The 23734-nt window shown below is 45.5% G+C and overlaps 1 protein-coding gene across 9 annotated transcripts in view; it reads right to left on the bottom strand.

The window, feature by feature from the left end:
- The window catches only part of FAM120B (family with sequence similarity 120 member B), a 66801-nt gene that overhangs the window by 42528 nt on the left and 539 nt on the right, over positions 1 to 23734 (bottom strand). For 6 of the 9 annotated variants that reach the window (XM_061130055.1, XM_061130054.1, XM_061130051.1 and 3 more), the window contains exons 2-4: positions 8836 to 9048; positions 6322 to 7539; positions 1053 to 1233 (exon numbers count right to left, since the gene is read on the bottom strand). The exons of 1 other annotated variant lie outside the window; for it this stretch is intronic. In XM_061130055.1, coding sequence (XP_060986038.1) covers positions 1053 to 1233; positions 6322 to 7518 — 1378 coding nt within the window. In that variant the 5' untranslated portion in view covers positions 7519 to 7539; positions 8836 to 9048. The remainder of the gene's footprint in view (positions 1 to 1052; positions 1234 to 6321; positions 7540 to 8835; positions 9049 to 23734) is intronic. 2 more of the 9 variants (XM_061130050.1, XM_061130056.1) reach the window with 2 other exon arrangements.

Here is a 23734-nt window from a genome sequence, read left to right as displayed (position 1 = left end):
GCCTGTATCTTGTATGGATAATACTGCACAGAATTATACACATACACAAACGAATGGGTATAAAAAATCCTGAAAAGTGAGTAACATCTATAGTCTGCTTCACAGTATTGTACTAATGTCAAGTTCCTGGCTTTGATATTATACTTTATTATATACAATGTCATCTTATAAAGGGTAAATGAAATCTTATATGCTATTTTTTGCAACTCCCTTGACTATATAATTATTTCAAAATTAAATATTTAAAATATACCGAATAGCAAAAATGATGGGGGGAATGGAAGTATACTGTTGTAAGCTTTTTACAGTACGCCTTAACATGGTATAATACTGAAGCCAAATTCTGACAAGTTAAAGACACACATTATAAACCCTAGAGCAACTGCTAAAAAACAAGCAAACACACAGAAACAAGTAACCCTAATAATTCAAGTCCAATAGTAAGCCAATATAAAGCAAAATACTAATAATTAGTCAACTATTCCAAAAGAAGTCAGAAAAGGGGAAAATAGGGAAAAGAGGACAGAGCAAAGAACACAATGAAGACTTATTAAACCCAGTCATGTCAGTCAGCACAGTAAATGTAAAGAGCCCAGACAATCGAACTGAAAGACAGAGACTGAAAGACTGACATGCTGCTTAAAAGAGAAATGCTTCAAATATTAAGAAATAGTTTAAAAGTAACATAGAAAGATATACCATAATCATAAGAAACTGTCTTCTAATAACAGACACACTCTACATTACACTTCTACAGGAGGAAAGGGTTTCCAAATTTTTTAAAAAGCACAAATCCTTTTAAGGAATAAAAATACAACACTTTACAACAGAAACAATGCACTTCTCTTTCAATGAACTCTGGTCAACTGCTTGCTAACCAGATATATAGACATCCCATGCGTTCACCCTTAATCCCACACAGGCGTGAGTGGCATTTTCCATTTCAGACTTTACAGAGAAACAAATCCTGAGTCCTGAAAGAAGGCACTCATTCCATCTGGCCAGTTCTTAGAATCAGCTCCAGCCGCACGGCCCCTGGAGACACGACTCACCTGCGCCGCCCCCCAGCAGGAGGGAGTATACGCGCTGCCGCACGGGCCGGTAGACAAAGGCCTGGCTGGGCAGGGCCTGGTCCGTGGCGTCCTCCAGGCTGTTGCTGCACTCCACCTCACCGCTGCTCATCACGCCGTAGACCAGGTAGCTCTCCGCCTGGACGTGCTGTGCTCTGGCGACCTGCCCAACGGTTAAATGCAACTGGTTTCTCCTTGAAACAATACCATGACTTTCAGCAGGAAATCCAAGGCCTTCTAGGGCTCAGAGGTACAGTAAATGTCACTCAAACTCAGGAGGTCAAGCGGGCCTCTGTGTTTGCAGCTCAGAACTTTCTAGTACCGTTTTCCTCCTCCAATTTCCATCCCCCAACCAGACTTGTGCTAACCTCTGCCGTCACTCAGCATCCTGTCCACCCAACAGGGACAGAGGCTGCCCAGCGTTCCAGCCGCCCTGCTCCAGGCTCTCCAACCCACCCTTCACCCCAGCGACACTGTCTTCCTGGAAACAGAGGCCCAATCACTGCACTCAGGCCAGCTACCAGACTCTTCAGCCTGAGTTGAAGAAGCCCCATGAAGACCTCCATCTCCTCCCGTGCACCCCTTGTGGACACTCTGGGGCCCAACCTCCATGATGGAAACTGACCTCTTTCAGCCCTTCCCAAAAGCCACTTCCCAGTCTCTGCCCCATGAGGTTCCCCTGAAGTGTCATCTCTCCAGAACCCTGTCATCCTCTTTGAACAAGAACTCACCTCCCTGACCTGAGGGGCTCAACTCACGTTTACCGTCCACTCGTTACCTTGCCTCATCTCTATTAAACCATAAATTCCCTGGGATTAGAAACTGCATCACCTTCATTCACCTGTTCAGTACTGTTTTACTGAGCAGAAACTGTGCCCGAGCACTCGCTTCTTTCTGCTCTGAATGCAGTGCAGTGTCAGCACTGGGAGGTGACGAGATGGATGATGTAAATGGATGCCACGCTCCCATTCAATGAGGAGTTGAGATCAGATGGTCTGTAATAACCGACATACAGGTTTCATGTTTCTGCAAAGAACACTCTTACCACTGCAGGATAATTCTTCATAATTTAAATCCAGCCTACGCCTGATTGCATGTAAAATGTGCTCTGACAACCTGCAGGATTACCCTTCATAATTTAAATCTACCCTACCCCTGATGGCATGTAAAATGCGCTATGACAACAGCCTGCAGCATCAAAAACTCTGCACATCAGTGTCCTGCTACTAACGCAGGTGACCCGCTCGGTCACGCCCATTCACTCTGGTGACTTGAGTCTTAATACCTTCAGCGCCTGCCTCCTTCACATGTAAAATAGGTTCAACAAAGGTGCTGTCTTCACAGAACTATCCATGAGGATTAAATGAGCCAATACAGAGGCTGGCAAATTGTGCATGGCCAACAGGTGGCCACGACTGCTCTCTAGCTGGACATACTCCAGGGTCTATTTGATGGCTAAATGCTTCTTTAAATCAGGATGGCAGAGAAGCCAGCAGCTTTAAAGTCAGCAAGGATCCCAAAAGAGTTATTACTTGATGCTCTAACCAATCAAAGATCATTAGAATTAACATATTTCTCTGTAATGCCTCTTTTGATACAGAATCTATCAGAAACAATATAGTTAGATATTTCATGATTCTTTTAAGGTACAAGACCCTCTAATGTATTTTCCTATACCTTCTTACATTACTTACTCTTTTTTTATTTCAAAAGAGTTAGAATTTTGACAAATTTATCTATAAAGTTATAACAAATTGTATATTCACTGTATCAAAAAACTTTCAATTTTGGCAACTATACAGAGTTGAGATGTAACATTCTTTTCTGGGTGTACACAGGGTTTTCAGAGAAGTTTTCTACAATTATAATATTAATTCATTAACTAGCTCATCACCTCAGCATCTTTTATCTCTGCCCTTACTGCAGATATTATATAGCATTCCACACTTGGAGAAACTTTAACATATTCACCCAATCTGAAAATTCTAAAGCAAGAATTCAGTTTATCTAATTGCTGGAGGAAACAGCAATGGTTGTGTGCATGCACCCAGGTAACTGCTACATTCAGCTACTTGGCAGGGAAGGACTTCTAGGGTAACCACATGTGGCCAAAATGCACATTTGAATTCTGGTTATCTATTGTCAGTGCTGGAAGATGCCACTGCAAAAAAATTTTTAAGGAATTTTTAAGGGGAATATAAGAAACTTCCAAGTTATTTTCGAAGCGACCTCTAGGCTCAAGAAGTCCGGGTGTCACTGACACAGGACACACTCTGTCCTCCCCACCCCACTCCCCGACTCCCTGCTCACAGGCCCAGGAGACTCTGCTGGGCTTTTTCCACCAGACTTCCAGAAAGAGCAACCCCATCCCCAGCTTCTGCCTTTTTTGCCTCCAAATTGCCACCAAATTCCTGTAAACTGACCTCCACCAAGCCCATGGTGACCACAGCTCTGTAGGCCCCCCAATCCTCCCAAGTGTCAATCCTGACAACCTCTGAGACTGGTTCATGGCCGCTGCGGCAGCGGGCAGACCCGCCTCCCTTCTCACCCGTGAACCTGCCTCCCTGGGCCCTTGTCAGGTTACTCTCACCTCGCTCTCCCCCCCTCGGACACCCTTCACCCCTCGGGCATCACTGCTTCTACCTGGAGGGTCTCCACTACACGCACAGCACACATCTTACGCCTCAGAGGGTCCCTGTGAGGCCTGCCTTCTGTTCAGCTCAGGCCAAGCCCCACCCCAACGGCCTGAGCACAGGAGCTTCACCTGCACAGCAGGGTTCTCTTCTGAAACACTGCCTGAGTTGCTTCTTTTACTCCAGTTCCATTTCCCTAATTCCAGCTCATAGCCACACCAGTCCATTCTCTGCTGTGTTTCAGAACCTCCACTTGCTATCCCATGCCTCCTAAAAAAGGATAAGAACTAAGTCCCAAACTCCCTCAGCACACACATGCTTGCCCTCTGTGGCTGGACCTAACTTTTCTGGACTTCCCTTGGAGGAAACTGGGTGAGACGCCAGGCTGCCCGTGAACACAGTGGATGCCCAGTGGGTATGGGGCAGGCACAGCGAACGCAGTCAGGGTGCGTGAGGCAGAGCCCAGAAGGGACAGGTGCGAGGCACACAGACGGAAGTGACATCTGGGGACCGGCAGGAACCAGAGCAAAACAAAAGCGAGCCTGGAGTGGTGCTGGAGGTGTGGCATGGGAGTTCTCTGAGTCCTGGGCTAGACAAAAAGCAGATACCACCCAAGTCTTGAGTAAGACTCTGAGCAGGGCGGCTCCCTTTCAGACTCTTCTGTTCTCCCGCTTCCCAACTTCTGACCACGACGCGTCCCTCTCCCAGTGCCGATGGACTTTCAGACTCCAGGGAAGGTGGGTTCGATCTTGTGAAGTGTGGAAGGCTTGGGCTCAAACTCGGGGTCTATAAGAATTAGCTGTGTGATCACTGCAGACATGTCATTTAGCCTTGGCACACCCACGGCCTCACGTGAGCAAGAGACCAGGGTGTCCAGCAACAGAGCTGTGTTATCGGAGACAGTGAGGAACGGCCCGAGAACCAGGAACAGCTATGCAGAGGCGTGTCACTGGAGAGCCAGCGGCGTAATCAAACTGAACACCGAGGCCGAACGCCTTCCTCTCCCTTCTCCGCGGGCTGTGCTGAGGCCCTCCTGTCTCCAGGCCGTCACGTCCCACCGCCCACTGCTTGTCGGGACCTCCACGTGCGGGTCCACCGCCAACCTTCCCTGAGTGTTCACTCACATTCTTTTCCCTCTAAAAGGCAGTTAAGAATGTTCCAGGTAGAATAAATTTCTTAACTGAATACTTTTTCACGTATAACTCTCTTGAAACATGCATCACATTCTACCTCTCACTGTAATTTCCTGTGATGAGAAGCTACCCTGTCTGTTACAAGGCAGGTGACAGAGAGCGGGGACCAATGCTTGCAGCTGTACAGGAGGGAGGGGAGACGTCCCTGAGAGAGAGCGCAGAGGCACAAGAGGCAGAGGACACTCCCTGAGACGCGGCAGGGCAGGCCACGAGCTTGGAGCGACAAAAACAGACAAGGCCAGGCCCTCACAGAACCGCCCGGTCTGGAAGGAAAGACCTGAACCAGAGAGGACATTCCGGGGCACCTGCGGCAAACATCAGCCACTCACACAGGGTGGGCAGCCTCTCTGGGTGTGTGACGGGAAAGCCCAGCAGGCAATGACCAGCGGAGGGGCCGGAGGGCCGTCCAGGAGAGGGGCAGGTACGGCTGGAGCAGCTGGGGATAGGCCAGCTCTGTGCAGGTCACCACTTCCCTCTGAAGAGCTAGGAGATGCTAATCAAGGCTTTGCTTCTGCGTGCAGCATGACAAAGGGGCTGCAAGGGCCAAAGTCTGTTTAGGAAGGGTTCTCAGATGTCTACAGTCATCCACGCAGGGCGGTGAGAGCCCAGGGTGGTAAGAGCCACTGAAGAGATCAAAGTAACAAGACTTGAGAGACTGGTTATGAAAATGGGAGAGATGTTCCCAGGTTTTTAACTTGTGAAAGATGGCGACCCTCAATGCAACAACAATGAAAAGCTGTAAGTAAAGCCCTATTTGGCTCTGCACTTGCTGAGAAGCCTCAGGGCATTAGTGTCCACACGCACTTTCTCTGTAACCTAAGGATAACGAGAGGTTTCAAGAAGATAATAGATACACTGCAAGTAGACAGAACTTACACAGAGCAGGCAGTTCATGAACAGTGGCCCTCCTTCAAAAACTTATCAAGGCTCTGTATCACTTTCAGGATGACCTTCAAATCCCTAGGGTGGCATGCAGGAATATCCACCATCTGGCTGCATCTGTGCTTCCCAGTTATCTTCTCCTTACTTAGCCCTTCACACCCCAGGCCTCAGCTACTTGTCCCAGGGCTCTGCTGAGGGCACAGGTCCCATCTCTGCCTGTTCACAGCAAACCTCGGGAGTAGGAAGGCCTGGCTCCAGTTGTAACTACTCCTCTGGGGACTTCTCTCTGTCTTTAACCCACAGTGATCACACTCTTTCAAGTCCCTAGCACTCTGTAACAGCCATGGAACAACACGAGATGGAGTTCACAATGTAGGTTTTCACATATATTGTGAAGCTCCTAGCTAAACTCAAGGGTTTGGCTCTGTGGCCCCCACTGTGTCTTAACCACTGCAGGCAGTCAATAAATATTCACTGACAAATCCATCACTGGGTACATTTTCAATCATGACATATTAGATTTGGGTGGGCATGTGCACCTACCTTTAAGATTTCAGGATCTGTAACCATAGTTACTTGATGCTTGGCTTCAGGCCCCGTATTTACAGGGTCTTCTTGTTTAACTTCAGTGTTTGTACACATGGGTGCTTCTAGGTTAAATTCAGGGTCTGTACCTACAGGTAATTTCTGCTTGGATTCAGGGTCCATACACATGGGAACTTCCTGCTTAGATTCAGGATCTGAACTCATGGACAGTATCTGCTTGTCCAAAGTTACTACATCTTTAGGTTTTTGGATAAACCATGGAGATTTCTGTCCTGGCAAAAGATACGATGTTACTCCTTTATAAAAAAGAGCTTTGTTTGGTCCCAAAGGTAGCATCTCTTCCAGCTTTTTCTCACCTTGATGCAACCGAAGAACCTTAGATATGTAGTCTGCTACAGCTAAGATAATGTTACCTCTTCTATCACAGTTCTCTTTCACAGAGGTATAGGACGTCAAGCACTTGTACCGAAAGCTCTCAAACATGCCTTCGGGGACGACGTCATTGCCAAGCAGGCAGGCCAGCAGGGGCAAGTCGGCCAGGCTGAGCCCGAGGCTCTGACAGAGCTTCTCCCGGCAGAGCATGACGGTGTCCAGGCTGTCCAGGGAGAGCTCACTGATGGAGAAGTAGGGACAGGTGTCATAGATTAAGTAGTCAGTGTCTTCTCCAAGAATCCCAAGACAGTTGTTCTGGAAGCCATAGGAGGCCACCTCGTAGTCAGCCTCCTGTAACGAGCACAGAGTTTCCTGACCCAGGGCCTTCAAAGCAAACCGTGTAAATATGGCCAGCCCCGAGGGGATGAAGAACATGTTTCTGCCCGGCTGCTCCCTGTGGGACTTGATGTAGTGGAAGATCTTGGCTATCTCCCTATTGTTTTTGAGTCTGCGTTTCACCCACTCGTCTCTCTTGGACTGCTCCACCATGCCATCAAAGAAGAAGATCAGCTTGATGCCAACAGCGGTAAAAGTTCTCACGAATTCTCGCAAAGAAGAATAGTATTCCCTCCACTGTCCACCGCAGATCCAAGACTCCGGCGTGTACCAGTACCTGAGGCAGCACATGGCATCGACCACGACGGTAGGGGTCCCTCCAGGGTGCTGGCTTCGGTGGCGTTCTGCCAGCTCCTTGAAATTTACTACCGTACATACATGTGGGCAGCTACTTGCCACAAACCCATGCAAACCTCTCACACCCATAATGGAACTCCTGGGAAGGATCTAAAAAGGAAAAGAAATGAGTGAATATGGTGTCATCATCAGACACATGGCACCTTTCAAAGCAAACACAGTCAAAGTTTCACATTCCCTCTGTTCTCATCATAACATAGGGCATGTCATGCTCTCAGGAGCCCGAAAGCCCTCCTCGCACATACCCGCAGGACTGGGCCCGAGTGAGGCGCTGACTCGGACTTCTACCAGGACAGTGCAGGGCAGGGCTCTCTTACGATTTTCACTATGACTATTATTCAAGAGATTTCTCAACAAAGTTTGAAAACAGGTTAATAGTTTCAAAGAAGTAATGCTTCGCATCTAGGACTGCAAATAGAAGTTAATTTTGAAAACTTAAAATGTAAAACTGGTACATGCAACGCTGATGTTTCTTAAAATAATTTTGCTGAGTGAAGGAAGCTGGACCAAGGCGCGCACGCTGCTGTCAGCGCCTAGCCGCCCGAGCGCCGAGCTGTCACAGGGGCCAGAGCCCTGGGATCGTCTGCGGTGGGGCAGGAGGGGGTACAGACACCGCGGAGGCAAAGTATAGACATGTTCACTACCTTGGCTGTGGGGCAGTCTCACAGGTGAACACAGGCTTGAAGTTTCCCGCACATCAATATACCTCAATAAAGCCATTAAAAAGACTACGTGAACATTCTCTAGGCCAAATATCTGCAACATTTGAGATGATGACTGACTGACGTTAGATGAAAAACTATCTGTTCTAAAATGTAAAAACACACAACAAAATAGTTCAAAGAGTTAGAATTCACAATCTGGAAAAAAAAAATTAAGCAGAGTCCTTTATATGAGTACGATGTCCTTGCACATAATAAAAGACACCCATCATGGTCAGACATCATTAATCTTAACAGCTTATTCTTCTCATCAAGGCTTCCTGTCCTCTGATAAAACAAAAGAATCCTTATCATGCAAAGAGCAGCAGAGAGGAAACGGCCCTCTCCCAGGCCAGGGGCTGAGGGCAACCGCCCCAGCTGCCTCCACACAGCAGAACCAGCTCCTGCCCACCACCTGCCAGACAGTACTGGGCACTCAAAACACACGTCTCTACTCTTCAAAACCACTCTGGTGGGTAAAAATTATAAGCCCTATTTCGCAAATGAAGAAATTATAAGCAAATTACTAGGCTGGGAAAAGGCCCCCTTGTGGATTCCCTGCTGAGAAGGTACACCTGTTAATGGACAGTGGCCTCTGACAGAATTTAAAGCTATCGACGTAACTGCTGCTAATAATATAATAAACACAGGGCTTCCCTGGTGGCTCAGACAGTAAAGAACCCACCTGCAATATAGAAGACGTGGGTTCAATCCTTGGGTTGGGAAGATCCTCTGTAGAGGGGAATGGCTACCCACTCCAGTATTCTTGCCTTGCCTGGAGAATTCCACGGGCAGAGCAGCATGGTGGGCTACAGTCCACAGGGTCGCAAAGAGTCGGCCATGACTGAGCGACTAACACTTCCACTTTTCACTGGTGGCTCAGCAGTAAAGAATCTGCCTGCCAATGCAGGAGACACGGGTTCAAACCCTGGGTCAGGAAGATACCCTAGAGATGGAAATGACAACCCACTCCAGTATTCTTGTCTGGAAAATCCCATAGACAGACGAGACTGGCAGGCTATAGTCCACGGGGTCACAAAGAGTCGGACATGACTTAGTGACTACACAACAATAATAAAGAATATCTAAAAACCAAGTGGACACAAATAGCACATTTAAGCTGAAACTGAGTGAGGCCATCTCAGTAAGCTGTCAGACATGATGGGCCCACATATCCCAAACCACTGCAGACCTCCTGATGGCACTGGGCTGGCCTGGGAAGGTGTGTGTGTTTCTGATGCAGAAGATGGACTTCACAGAACAACCACCTCAACCACAAGGCAGTTCCCCCGGCAGGGCCCTGGGCCTGGGGGGAAAGGGGATATGATTCAGAACATAAAGAAGGGCTGTCAGACTGGACAAAAACCAAACTGGAATTTTTTTTAAAAAAGGAAAGGTTTGTGGAAGATGAGAGGACCCAAGGCAGACCTTACCCAGCGGGAGTTTGACTCTTCCTCTACTGTGAATGGAGATCTGCTTCTTCCTTGGCCCATGTGGGTTCTGGGGACCCTCCCGCCAAGCCCGCAAGGAGACGCTCTCCTCTCCCACCCACAGATGCAGCCCGTTTGTCCGCAGCCCTGCCTCGTTTGCCTTGGCTGCCTTCCCTCACTAATAGAAAGACTATTTTGTTTCAAGCATTTTTCTACTAAAACTGCAAGTGACAACACTGAGTTTCTTGAAACACTCTCCTCTTTATTTTGCAAGAAGTCCGGCTCAGCCTCTGCTTTGATTTCATTCAAATGATTTTCCTCCTCGCTTACCCCAGTACTCGTGCCTGGAAAATCCCATGGACAGAGGAGCCACTATTTTTTTAAACAGGTACTGGTTTTTCCTGTATTTTACACTGCCAATTTCTCACAGTTTGAATCACAAATTACCTCAGGAATGAGCTCTTCTAAGGTATTTACAAAGAAAATTTTGGATAGGCAAAGATTTGGGAACTTGGGACATTGGAGGATGCCTTCTGGCATTTCAGGTCTCCTAAGCGTGACTGCAGTGTTAACCTGCCATCAATGCAGTGTGTGGTGTGAAAAGAAATGCTTAAAAAGAGAATCTGTGAATATTACCTTGTTAAATAACTTTCTTCTTAAGGATTTACATTCTTTAAAGGTAGTTTTTAAGATGGCTGCAAATAAATATATAAAATACACATTGCAAAATTACATCTATATACACACATACACATATATAAAGTTTTACTTATTCTACCTGCAAAGTATACAGTAAACTGCCATTACCTAGATAACTACTGTTTGGAAAGAAAACAAAAGTTAGTCTCGTCGGGGAGGAGTCTTACTGCCCAGAGGAGAATCTGGGGATCCCGCCCATGAGTGCAGGCCTCGGGGCAGGTGTCACCCCATTATCCCTAACACCCAGCAGAGGCAGGTACATGAGGCCTGGCAAGCATCTGTGAGGAAACAGACAGATGAAGGCATCACAGGGCAGGTATATAAAGAGAAACAAGGAACCAGCAAGTTTACAGACTCCAGCTGTGGGCAAAGAAAGACTGCAAACCAGAGTCTGACTTGGAGAGAAGGAGTCAGGGCAGGAGAGTTCAGGAAGGAGCCACGCAGTGCACAAGTGGAGCGGGGTGGGGGCCGCAAAGGGGGACCAGGGCGACGCCTTCTTCTGCTCATGTCCAGCTCAGTCCCAAAGTCCTGGGTGACGAGTAACTGAGGCCTGGAGAGAAGAGGCGAGAAACTCAGAAACTCCTTTATTTACCATCTTTCTACTGACAACACGTAGGAGAAATGGAGAGGCAGCCCTCACCAAACAATACATACACCTCTACCTGCTACTGAGAGATCAAAGGTGACATATGGAGGGTCACTCAGAGCACAGGACAGTGGGCCCACGACAGCCCCGGGCACACTCCCCACGGACCACGGACAGCCACGGGCACACCCCCACGGACCACAGACAGCCCCAGGCACACTCCCCATGGACCACGGACAGTCCAGGGCACAGAAATAAAACCATAACCTCTCGATAGATCTATATCAGACAAAAATAATGTCTCTACAAGACAAAAATCTACAAATTAACATGTAACATCATGATATTAAGGTGGTGGTGAAAAAATACCACAACTTTGATATTCCAAAGGGAATGACTAGCATCTGAAGATACCTAACTAATGCCTACAGTAGGGATGAGTTCACCAACACCTGCCCAGCGATAAGGAGGTTGAAATAGCATACAGTGACGTAGCCAAAAGACTTAATAAGTAAAAGAGCACTTACGAGAGAAATGTCTTTACATCTTCCCCTAATAATAACATACTTTTCCTAACAGACTGCTCCTCTTCCTAGAAAGTAGAAACTTTATTTGGTACGAACATGCAGTTATTCCAGATTAGGATAAAGGATAGACAAGGTATAGTAGCTGTCTTGAAATAAATATACTCCTAAGCAGTATTATTTTAAAATTCCTTTACCCTGCCCATATCCCCTAGCCCGTATCCTCCTCTCCTCTAATTTGGAGACACTCCATCACAAACTTTCACTTTAGAGATAGTTTGCCATCTCTCTTGAGCCTTCAACACTGGAGTCCATTCACTGTGTATCGATGACAGAACTTTTGAGGTGCACTGTTCAACTGTTAAAATAGTAACTGTAAAAAAATTAAAAAAATAAATAAAATAGTAACCGTGACCCCTTCAGTCAGGCCCAAACTGGTGCATAATACATGGTACAAGGAATATTTATGTATTTTTGGAATTTTATAATATTTAGTAAGAGTATATGAAAGGATTGCTACTGTATCAAAATATTCTCTTTCAGTTTAGTCTATCCTGGATATGTACTAAAGGATGTTACCACCCGAGAAGAGTGCTTTTATAGAAAGTCAGTGCAGATTTTGTTATTTTACTTTGTACATGGGTTTTTACTTTTGCCTGAAAGCATTTTTCTTTCATACTAATGATAACATCTGACACTACTTAGAAGCTGAAAGTTTAGAGGGAAGGATGGTATTTTCAAAATCTTCTCAAGCATATTATGAATATGAGAGAAACCAGTGGGCACCTGATATGCTCAGTCTAAATATGTTACTGGTTATATGTATTTTGTCCAGTGCCATTCATTTGGAACATTATTGCTTTCTTCCTTTATTTTAAAAGTGCTCTTTTTTAAGGTAAGCATCAGCCTTGCTGTCTGTAGATCTTTTGAGCAACACTACATAAACTGATATTTAGTTCATTTAGCTCTAGCAGTACAGTGATTAGTAAAGGTTAACCTAAGGAATATTGCATGGGTTTGTCAAAATATCAAGCATATTTAATGTGGATAATCTAAAGAGTGCAGCATAAATCCTATATTAAAAACAAGATAAAACAGGTTATTATTCCACCCCATTTACTGTTAGACTTCAGGTAGAGGATGGTTCACTCCTTTTGGACTAAATTACAGTTGTGATGGTGACTTCATATTTACTGCAGTTTTGCCTAATCGCAATCACTGCATTTCCTTCAATTAAATTTTTCTGAAGCTACACTGAGGAATAGCACTCCGCATGTTTGCTTCTTAAACTGACGTCCTAAACCAGGAATTTTTTGTGTGTTGTAACAAGGGAGGATAAACTTGATGAAAATAAAAGTTTGCTAAGTATTTATTCACTTAAAAGAAGGAAAAAACGACTTTCTGTGTACTACTCCAAAGACTGTGGTTGTGACTATAGTTAATGTTTTTGGTCATTTTTATACCTAACTTGTTTAAGAAGTGCTATTTCTCATAGGCTGTTTTTGCAAATTTTAAGTATATTGCTTTAATATGGCAATGTTTTTTGCCCTATGATATGCTAACATTTAGTAAACACTGGCTTTAAGGAGGCAGCCTGATTTTTTATAAGCATTATGCATTTATTTAAATCTATCAGTAATTAGCTTGGTGTAGAAAGATAAGACGGAGAAGGCAATGGCACCCCACTCCAGTACTCGTGCCTGGAAAATCCCATGGACAGAGGAGCCTGGTAGGCTGCAGTCCATGGGATCGCGAAGAGTCGGACACGACTGAGTGACTTCACTTTCACTTTTCACTTTCATGCATTGGAGAAGGAAATGGCAACCCACTCCAGTGTTCTTGCCTGGAAAATCCCAGGGACGGGGGAGCCTGGTGGGCTTCTGTCTATGGGGTCGCACAGAGTCGGACACAACTGAAGTGACTTAGCAGCAGCATCATGATATTTGGGCTGCATCAAGAGTAAACAGCAAATTAAAACAGAGATGGACATTCTCTTAGAAAACTGAATTATCTCAGGTGTAACTCTTGGAAATGGGCTAGGATTCAGGGAAGGATGCACAGTCCTCCTTTGCCTTGGCTTCGTGTCTGAGTCTTGAGTAACTGCTCTCAGCAGGAGCCTACTGCCTGGGCCCCGAGAGCTTGAAGTTCAGGATCTGAGGTCCACTCTCTCCTCTTCTCCCCGCGAGCCCCAGCTAAAAAGAGGAACTTACAGGGACCCTTACTACACAGCAGGGTTTGAGAAAAAGGACTGAAAATTCAGAGATGAAAATGTGTCCCAGGCCAGCACAAGACACGGCAACTGCTCAGCTTTCACCGGAATTCAGCAGTGCAGCCTCAGGGGAGTGGGCGGGCCCAGGGCAGCCCCGGGAGGCAGCTCCCAGGTGGGTCCCCGCATCCGAGGCCCCACAGAGGGCACGGCACTCCCGGCCAAGCCAGCGGCCCTGTGACCACTCCAGCAGACGTGACTGACCGAGACAGACCAAGACAGACGGGGCCCTGCCCTCAGCAGCTTACACTCCAGCAGGAAAACCCCCAACAAGCAGTCGTCACTGGGGCATCACTTCAGAGCAGATAAAGCAGACAGTGTGCGGGATGGTCAGCAGGAAGACTCAACCCATCCTGGGATCCGCAAGGGCCACCTGAGGAAGGGCGTGCCACCTGAGGAAGGGGATGCCACCTGAGGAAGGGGACGCCACCTGGGGAAGGGGACGCCACCTGAGGAAGGGGATGCCACCTGAGGAAGGGCGTGCCACTTGAGGAAGGGGATGCCACCTGAGGAAGGGGATGCACCTGCAATTCCAATGCAGGGGACCCAGGTTCAGTCTCTGTTTCGGGAACTAAAATCCCATAAGCTACATAGTGTGGCAAAAAAAAAAAAAAATTTTTTTTTAAAGAAAGCAGGCAAATCCTCTACTTTAGAAAGATTTCCATCCTAAATGTGATTTTTCTGCTTAATGGGCAAAAACCGAAAATTAAATTATCCAGAAAACTCTGCCATTCAGAGCTACTAGCCCCTTGTCCAGATGGTCGACCACTTTACCATACACGACTTAAAGTAACTTACAGGAATCTATACTGGGTTAATGATCTGAGCTAAAGCACTGATATGGAGAGCATCCATCGCTGCCGTGTACCTTCCAGAGCCCAGCGTGCACGCAGGCATGCAGCTGGACAGGTGTGTGTTGAGAGCAGGTGTTCTACAGTAAGAGCTGACATCAACGGACTCCTTGAGTAACACTTGTTTATAAGGAAAAGGGTGCAGAGGACCTGGCTTTTTAGCTAGTAATGGCCCTGACTTACTTGCTGACTGAAGAGAAATCACTGACTCTTTGTATACCACTGACTTCTTTATTTGCACAAATAAGACAATGGTTTACCTCTCAATTTGGCAGATTTTAAACCAGTACTACAAAATCCTTTAGTAGTTTATATTATTACATGTATAAACATAATTTAAACCTTAAATAACATGTTTTAATTCTCTGAAAACTTTTCCAACAGAACATCTTACAAAGAAATAGAAATTTACTTATAAAAGCAAATGAAAAAACGTTCTGCCCCCTGAGCTCAGCTGTCAATCTCTGACCTCGTTCTTCCCGACGCAAGAGAAAACTAAAGCCATGTGACAACAGCAGTGTGACCAGCCCCACTCATTCATATTTTCTTTTTGGCATCATTCAGTTGCTAAGTCACGTCTGACTCTTTGCCACCCCATGGACTGTAGCACACTGTCCTTCACTATTTTCCGGAGTTTGCTCAAATTCATGTTCACTGAGTCAGTGATGCTATCGATCCACCTCACCCTCTGCCTCCCCCTTCTTTTGCTTTAAATCTTTCCAGGCATCAGGGTCTTTTCCAATGATTTTGCTCTTTACATCAGGTGGCCAAAGTATTGGAGTTTCAGCTTCAGTCCTTCCAATAAATATTCAGAACTGATTTCCTTCAGGCTTGAATGGCTTGATCTCCATGCAATACAAAGGACTCTCAAGACTCTTGGCACACACCACAGTTTGAAAACATCAATTCTTCAAAGAAGGTGCTCAGCTTTCTTTATAGTCCAACTTTCATATCCATACACGACTGCTGGAAAAACCATAGCTTTGACTATACAGGCTTCTTTGGCAATGTCTCTGCTTTTTAATACACCGTCTAGGCTTGTAATACCTTTCCTTCAAAGGAGCAAGCATTTTTTAATTTCATGGCTGCAGTCACCATCTGCAGTGATTTGGAAGCCCAAGAAAATAAAATCTACCACTGTTTCCATTGTTTCCCCATCTATTTGCCATGACGTGACGGGACTGGATGACATGATCTTAGTTTTTTGAGTGTTGAGTTTTAAACCAGCTTTTTCACTCTCCTCTTTCACTTTCACTCTCCACTTTCATTTTCTGCCATAAGGGTGGTGTCACCTACATATCTGAGGTTATTGGTATTTCTCCCGGAAATCTTGATTCCAGCTTGTGCTTCATCCAGCATGGCATTTTGTATGATGTACTCTGTATATAAGTTAAATAAGCAAGGTGACAATTACAGCCTTGACATACTCCTTGCCCAATTTGGAACCAGTCTGCTGTTTCATGTCCAGTTCTAACGGTTGCTTCTTGACCTGCATACACGTTTCCTAAGAGGCAGGTAAGGTGGTCTGGTATTTCCATGTCTCTAAGAATTTTCAAGTTTTTGGTGATCCACACCATCAAATGTTTTAGCATAGTCAATGAAGTAGATGTTTTTTCTGGAATTCTCTTGCTTTTTCTACAATCCAACAAATGTTGGCAATTAGATTTCTGGTTCCTCTGCCTTTTCTAAATCCAGCTTGAACATCTGGAAGTTCTTGGTTCATGTACTGATGAAGCCTAGCTTGGAGAATTTTGAGCATTACTTTGCTAGCATGTGAGATGAGTGCAATTGTGCGGTAGTCTGAACATTCTTTGGCATTGCCTTTCTTTGGGGCTTCCCTTGAGGCTCAGCTAGTACAGAATCCACCTGCAATGCAGGAGACCTGGTTTTGATCCCTGGGTTAGGAAGATACACTAGAGAAGGGAAATGTTACCCACTCCAGTATTCTGGCCTGGAGAATTCAATGGACTGTATAGTCTATGGGGTCACAAAGAGTAAGACACGACTGAGTGAGTTTCATTCACTTCTTTGGGACTGGAATGAAAACTGACCTTTTCCAGTCCTGTGACCACTGCTGAGTTTTCCAAATTTCCTGGCATAATTGAGTGTAGCCCTTTCACAGCATCATCTTTTAGGATTTGAAATAGTTCAGTTAGAATTCCATCACCTCCACTACATTTGTTTGTAGTGATGTTTCCTAAGGCCCACTTGACTTCGCACTCCAGGATATCTGGCTCTAGGTGACTGATCACACCATTATGGTTATTTGGGTCATTAAGATCTTTTTTGTGTAGGTCTTCTGTGTATTCCTGCCAACTTTTCTTAATATCTTTTGGTTTTGTTTGGTCCATATCATTTCTGTCCTTTATTGTGCCCATCTTTGCATGAAATGCTCCCTTGTATCTCTAGGTTTCTTGAAGAGATCTCTAGCCTTTTCCATTCTATTGTTTTCCTCTATTTCTTTACACTGATCACTTAGGAACACTTTATCTGTCCTCCCTATTCTTTGGAACTCTGCATTCAGATTAATATATCTTTCCTTTTCTCCTTTGCCTTTCACTTCTTTTCTTTTCTCAGCTACATGTAAGGCCTCCTCAGACAACCATTTTGCCTTTTTGTATTTTTGTTTCTTGGGGATGGTTTGATCACTGCCTCGTGTACAATGTTACAAACCTCCATACATTGTTCTTCATGCACTCTATCAGATCTAATCCCTTGAATCTACTTGTTACTTCCACTGTATAATCGTAAGGAATTTGATTTAGGTCATAACCTGAATGGCCTAGTAGTTTTCCCTACTTTAATTTAAGCCTGAATTTTGCAATAAGGAGCTCATGATCTGAGCCACAGTCAGCTCCCATTCTTGTTTTTGCTGACTGTATAGAGCTTCTCCCTCATCAGCTGCAAAGAATAAAATCAATCTGATTTTGGTACTGACTATCTTGTTATGTCCATGTGTAGAGTTGTAGCTTGTGTTGTTGGAAGAGGATGTTTGCTCTGACCAGTGCATTCTCTTAGCAAAACTGTGTTAGCCTTTGCCCTGCTTCATTCTGTACTCCAAGGCCAAACTTGCCTGTTATTCTGGGAATCTCTTGACTACCTACTTTTGCATTCCAGTCCCCTATGATGAAAAGGGCATCTTTTTTTTTTTTTTTTTTTGGTGTTAGTTCTAGAAGGTCTTGTGGGTCTTCATAGAACCGTTCAGCTTCTTCAGCATTAGTGGTTGGGGCACAGACTTGGATTACTGTGATATTGAATGATGTGCCTTGGGAACTGAACAGAGAGCATACTGTCATTTTTGAGATTGCACCCAAGTACTGCATTTTGGATTCTTTTGACTATGAGAGCCATTCCATTTCTTCTAAGGGATTCTTGCCCATAGTAGTAGATATAATGGCCATCTGAATGAAATTCGCCCATTTTGGTCCATTTTAGTTCACCTATTCCTAAAATGTTGATGTTCACTCTTGCCATCTCCTGACCACTTCCAATTTACCTTCATTCACGGACCTAACATTCCAGGTTCCTATGCAATACTGTTCTTTACAGCATCGGACTTTACTTCCATCACCAGTCACATCCATCCACAACTGGGCTGTTTTTGCTTTGGCTCAGCCTCTTCATTCTTTCTGGATTTATTTCTCCACTCTTCTCCAGTTGCATATTGGGCACCTACCGACCAGGTGAGTTCACGTTTTAGTGTCGTATCTTTTTGCCTTTCATTCTATTCATGGGGTTCTCAAGGCAAGAACACTGAAGTGGTGTGCCATTCCCTACTCCAGTAGACCACATTTAGTCAGAACTCTCCACCATGACCCATCTTTCCTGGGTGGCCCTATACAGCATAGCTCATAGTTTCACTGAGTTAGACAAGGCTGTGATCCATGTGATCAGCTTGGTTAGCTTTCTGTGATTGTGGTTTTCAGTCTGTCTATCCTCTGATGGATAAGGATAAGAGTCTTGTGATGCTCCCTGATGGGAGGGACTGGCTGTGGGGGAATCTTGGACTTGCTCTGATGGGCAGGGCCATGCTCAGTAAATCTTAACCCAATTTCTGTTGACAGGTGGGGCTGTGTCTCTCCCTGTAGTTTGTCCTGAGGCCAAACTATGGTAGGGGTAATGGCAACCTCCTTCAAAAGGACCTATGTCAGCATGCCAGGACTCCCAGGACTGTTGTATTCAGTGCCCCTGACACTGCAGCAGGCCACTGTCCACCCACACCTCTGCCGGAGACTCCTGGACACCCACAGGCAAGTCTGGCTTAGTCTCTTGTGGGGTCACTGCTCCTTTCTCCTGGGTCCTCGTGTGCACAAGGTTTTGTTTGTGCCCGCCAAGAGTCTGCTTCCTGAGTTCTGTGGAAGTTCTGTAATCAAATCCCACTGGCTTTTAAAGTCAAATTCCCTGGGGGCTCTCAGTCCCTTTGCAGGATCCCCAGCTTGGGAAATCTGTTGTGGTCCCTAGAACTTTGGCAACAGTGCAAGAACTTCTTTGGTATAATTGTTCTCCAGGTTGTGGGTCGTCTGCCCAGTGGCTCTGTGGTGGGGCTAATGGTGACCTCCTCCAAGAGGACTTAAGTCACAAGCTGCACCGCCCAGGTCTGCTGCAGTCAGAGCCCCTGTCCCTGTGGAAAGCTTGCTGATCTGTGCCTTCACAGGAGACACTCAAACACTCAAAGGCAGGACTGGCTCAGTCTTGTGTGACTCACAAGGTTTTGTTTGAGCCCTTTGAGTATCTCTGGTGGGTATGCAGTTTGATTCTAAATGTGATTTCGCCCCTCCTATCATCTTGTTGAGGCTTCTCCTTTGCCCTTGGATATAGGGTATTTTTTTGTGTGTGTGTGGGATCCAACATTCTCTTGTCGATGGCTGTTCAGCAGCTAGTGGCAATTTCGGAGTTCTCACAGAAGATGAGCGCACATCTTTCTACTCTGCTATCTTGAGAGTATCTGAGCCACTAAGGAAGCCCCCAATGAAGCAGAAATAGATGATTTTCTGGAATTCCCTTGCTTTCTCCATATTCCAAGGAATGTTGGCAATTTCCAGTTCCTCTGCCTTTTCTAAACCCAGCTTGTATATCTGGAAACTCTCAGTTCACATACTGATGAGGCCTAGCTTGAAGGATTTTGATCATAGACTTCAGTCAGTTCAGTCGCTCAGTCGTGTCCGACTCTTTGCAACCCCATGAATTGCAGCACACCAGGCCTCCCTGTCCATCACCAACTCCCGGAGTCTACCCAAACCCATGCCCATCAAGTTGGCGATACCATCCAGCCATCTCATCCTCTGTTGTCCCCTTCTCCTCCTGCCCCCAACCCCTCCCAGCATCAGGGTCTTTTCCAATGAGTCAACTCTTCGCATGAGGTGGCCAAAGTACTGGAGTTTCAGCTTCAACTTCAGTCCTTCCAATGAACACCCAGGACTGATCTCCTTTAGGATGGACTGGTTGGATCTCCTTGCAGTCCAAGGGACTCTCAAGAGTCTTCTCCAACACCACAGTTCAAAAGCATCAATTTTTCGGCGTTCAGCTTTCTTCACAGTCCAACTCTCACATCCATACATGACCACTGAAAAAACCATAGCCTTGACCAGACGGACCTTTGTTGGCAAAGTAATGTCTCTGCTTTTTAATATGCTATCTAGGTTGGTCATAACTTTTTTTCCAAGGAGTAAGCATCTTTTAATTTCTTGGCTGCAGTCACCATCTGCAGTGATTTTGGAACCCCCCCAAATAAAGTCTGACACTGTTTCCACTGTTTCCCCATCTATTTCCCATGAGGTGATGGGACCAGATGCCATGATCTTAGTTTTCTGAATGTTGAGCTTTAAGCCAACTTTTTCACTCTCATCTTTTACTTTCATCAAGAGGCTTTTTAGTTCCTCTTCACTTTCTGCCATAAGAGTGGTGTCATCTGCACATCTGAGGTTAGTGATATTTCTCCTGGCAATGTTGATTCCAGCTTGTGCTTCATCCACCCCATTGTTTCTCATGATGTACTCTGCATATAAGTTAAATAAGCAGGGTGACAATATACAGCCTTGACGTACTCCTTTTCCTATTTGGAACCAGTCTGTTGTTCCATGTTCAGTTCTAACTGTTGCTTCCTGACCTGCACACAGGTTTCTCAAGAGGCAGGTCAGGTGGTCTGATATTCCCATCTTTTTCAGAATTTTCCAGTTTATTGTGATCCACACAGTCGAAGGCTTTGGCGTAGTAAATGAAGCAGAAATAGATGTTTTTCTGGAACTCTCTTGCTTTCTCGATGATCCAGCAGGTATTGGCAATCTGATCTCTGGTTCCTCTGCCTTTTCTAAAACCAGCTTGAACATCTGGAAGTTCACAGTTCACGTATTGCTGAAGCCTGGCTTGGAGAATTTTGAGTATTACTTTACTAGCATGTGAAATGAGTGCAACTGTGGGGTAGTTTTGAGCATTCTTTGGGATTGCCTCTCTTAGGGATTGGAATGAAAACTGACCTTTTCCGGTCCTGTGGCCACTGCTGAGTTTTCCAAATTTGCTGGCATATTGAGTGCAGCACTTTCACAGCATCATCTTTCAGGATTTGAAATAGCTCAACTGGAATTCCATCACATCCACTAGCTTCGTTTGTAGTAATGCTTTCTAAGGCCCATTTGACTTCACATTCCAGGATGTCTGGCTCTAGGTGATCCTAGCCTTACTAGCATGCAAAATGAGTGCAACTGAACAGTACTTGAAACATTATTTGGCATTGCCCTTCTTTGGGACTGGAATGAAAGCTGACCTTTTCCAGTTCTGTGACCACTGCTGTTTTCCAAATTTGCTGATATATTGATGCAGCACTTTAACAGTACCCTCCTTCAGGATTTTACTAGTAAACAGCTCAGCTGGAATTTAATCACCTCCACTAGCTTTATTTGTAGTAATGCTTCCTGAGGTCCACTTGACTTCATTCTCTAGGATGTCTGGCTCTAGGTGAGTGACCACACTATCATGGCTATCTGGGTCATAATACCTTTCTTGTTTCAGTCTTCTGTGTAATCTTGCCACCTCTTCTTAATCTCTTCTACTTCTGTTAGGTCCTTAGTGTTCCTGTCCTTTATCATGCCCATCCTTGAGTAACACGTTCCCCTGACATCTTCAAATTTCTTGAAGAGACCTCTAGTTTTTCGTATTTTGTTTTCCTCCATTTCTTTGCATTGTTCATCTAAGAAAGTCTTCTTATCCCTCCTTGCTATTCTCTGGAACTCTGCATTTAGTTGGGTGTATCTTTCCCTTTCTCTTCTCATCTTTCCTCTGCTATTTGTAAGGCCTCCTCACATAACTGCTTTGCCTTCTTGCATTTCTTTTTCTGGGGATGGTTTTGGTCACTGCTTTGTGTACAGTATTATGATGTTCCATCCATAGTTCTTCAGGCACTCTGTCTACCAGATTTAATCCCTTGAGTCAATTCGTCACTTCCACTGTATAATCACAAGTGATTTGATTTAGGTCATACCTGAGTAACCTAGTGGTTTCCCCTACTTTCTTCAATTTAAGCCTGAATTTTGCAACAAGGAGCTCATGATCTGAGTCACAGTCAGTTTCAGGTCTTATTTTTGCTGACTGTATAGAGTTTCTCCATATTTGGGTGCAAAGAATATAATCCAATTTTGTAATCGACCATTTGGTGATGTCCATGTGTAGGGTCGTCTCTTGTGTTGCTGGAAAAGGGTGTTTGCTATGACCAGTGGCTTCTCTCTAAGCCTCAATAAGAAGCACACACAAGGAGGAATGGGAGGTGGGGAAGGGAAAGTAAAGGACAGGAACACAAAACCAAGACAATAGGAGGTAACTAAGGGAATCCAAGCACTGTGGGGGGCTGAAACTTAATAATTTGAGGCCCTTCTTTAAAACACACACACACACACAATTATAAAGTAAAGACCACTGAGGCCCTTCCCAGTGCCTTGGAAGGGGCCTGTGAAAGTGAGAATGCTGAAGTCTGAACTTTATTAGCTTTACAGTAAAATCTGCCCCACAAATGCTACTGATTCAGGCTCGGGGAGTAGGCAGAACCTCAGAATAATAACAACTGAAGGTGACCTCAGCCATCACCTACTTCAGTCTTCTCATTTCTCAGGTGAGAAATTCATCGGCCAGAAGTGATTAGATATTTTTGTGTCTGGAAGGCTGAGTGGTTAGAAGTTAAACAAAGAAACTGGGAGGTAAGGTGGTCAGAAGGAACGTGTGGAGGTGAGCAGTGTGACACAACCAAGGAGTTCTCACTGCTTTCCACGAACACAACACACTAAGGAAGGCTCTGCTAGATTTCTGAGTGAGGAATGGCCAGGTTGGGAGAAAGCCACTCCAGTGAGCGGAGAGATGGCAGATGCTGGGGAAATCAATACACAAAGACTGTGTGAAGCTGCGGTGGGGCAGGGGGTAGCTCCCAACAGCAAGGTCCAAACACACGCAGGTCTAACAGCACATGATGCTGGGAGGCCATGGTTCAGAAACAACAGCAACAAAGCACAAGGATCACACTAGACGCCGAGGACTCACAGAGCGCAATACCTTTGGGAGGTGAGAGGTGAGGAGCCTGATGCTGCAGACCTGCCTTCCATTCTCTGAATTACCTCAAGTGCTCAAGTCAAAAATGTGGAAGTCACTTGAAATACCACCTCACTTTTCCCCGCATCAAACTCACTTCCAAGTTCTCCCCAATACCATTTCCAAATTTTCAGTCCTAAAACTTCTCTTCCGTAAGTGACTGCTAATGCCATCTTATCACCCGTAGACATCCCAGACCACCATCAGTACACCTGCCAGATGACTCTTTTAATACCAAGATCTAATCACTTATTTGATCACATCTCTTGTTGTTCCTAGTTCTCCCAAATGGGCTTCCCTGGTGACTTAGTGAAAAAGAATCCGCCTGCAACGCAGGAGACTCAAGAGACATGGGTTTGATCCCTGGGTTGGGAAGATCCCCCGGAGGAGAAAATAGCAACCCACTCCAGTCTTCTTGCGGGAGAAATCCCATGGCTAGAGGAGCCTGGCTGCCGGGAATATCCCATGGACAGAGGAACCTGGCAGGCCATAGTCCATAAAGTCGCAGTCAGACAAGGCTGAGTGAACACAATTCTTTCAAGCTTCCTGCCAGCCCCAACTCTAAGCAAATATTTTCCAGAATATGTCCGACAGTCTCGAACCTGCATGTGGTAAGCACCGTTTCTGCTGCAGTAATGAATGGCTTCTTGCCCACAGCAC

Source organism: Dama dama, chromosome 26, assembly GCF_033118175.1.
Source record: "Dama dama isolate Ldn47 chromosome 26, ASM3311817v1, whole genome shotgun sequence".
In the NCBI taxonomy this organism is placed as follows: domain Eukaryota; kingdom Metazoa; phylum Chordata; class Mammalia; order Artiodactyla; family Cervidae; genus Dama; species Dama dama.
This window is presented reverse-complemented; position numbering and strand designations above follow the sequence as displayed.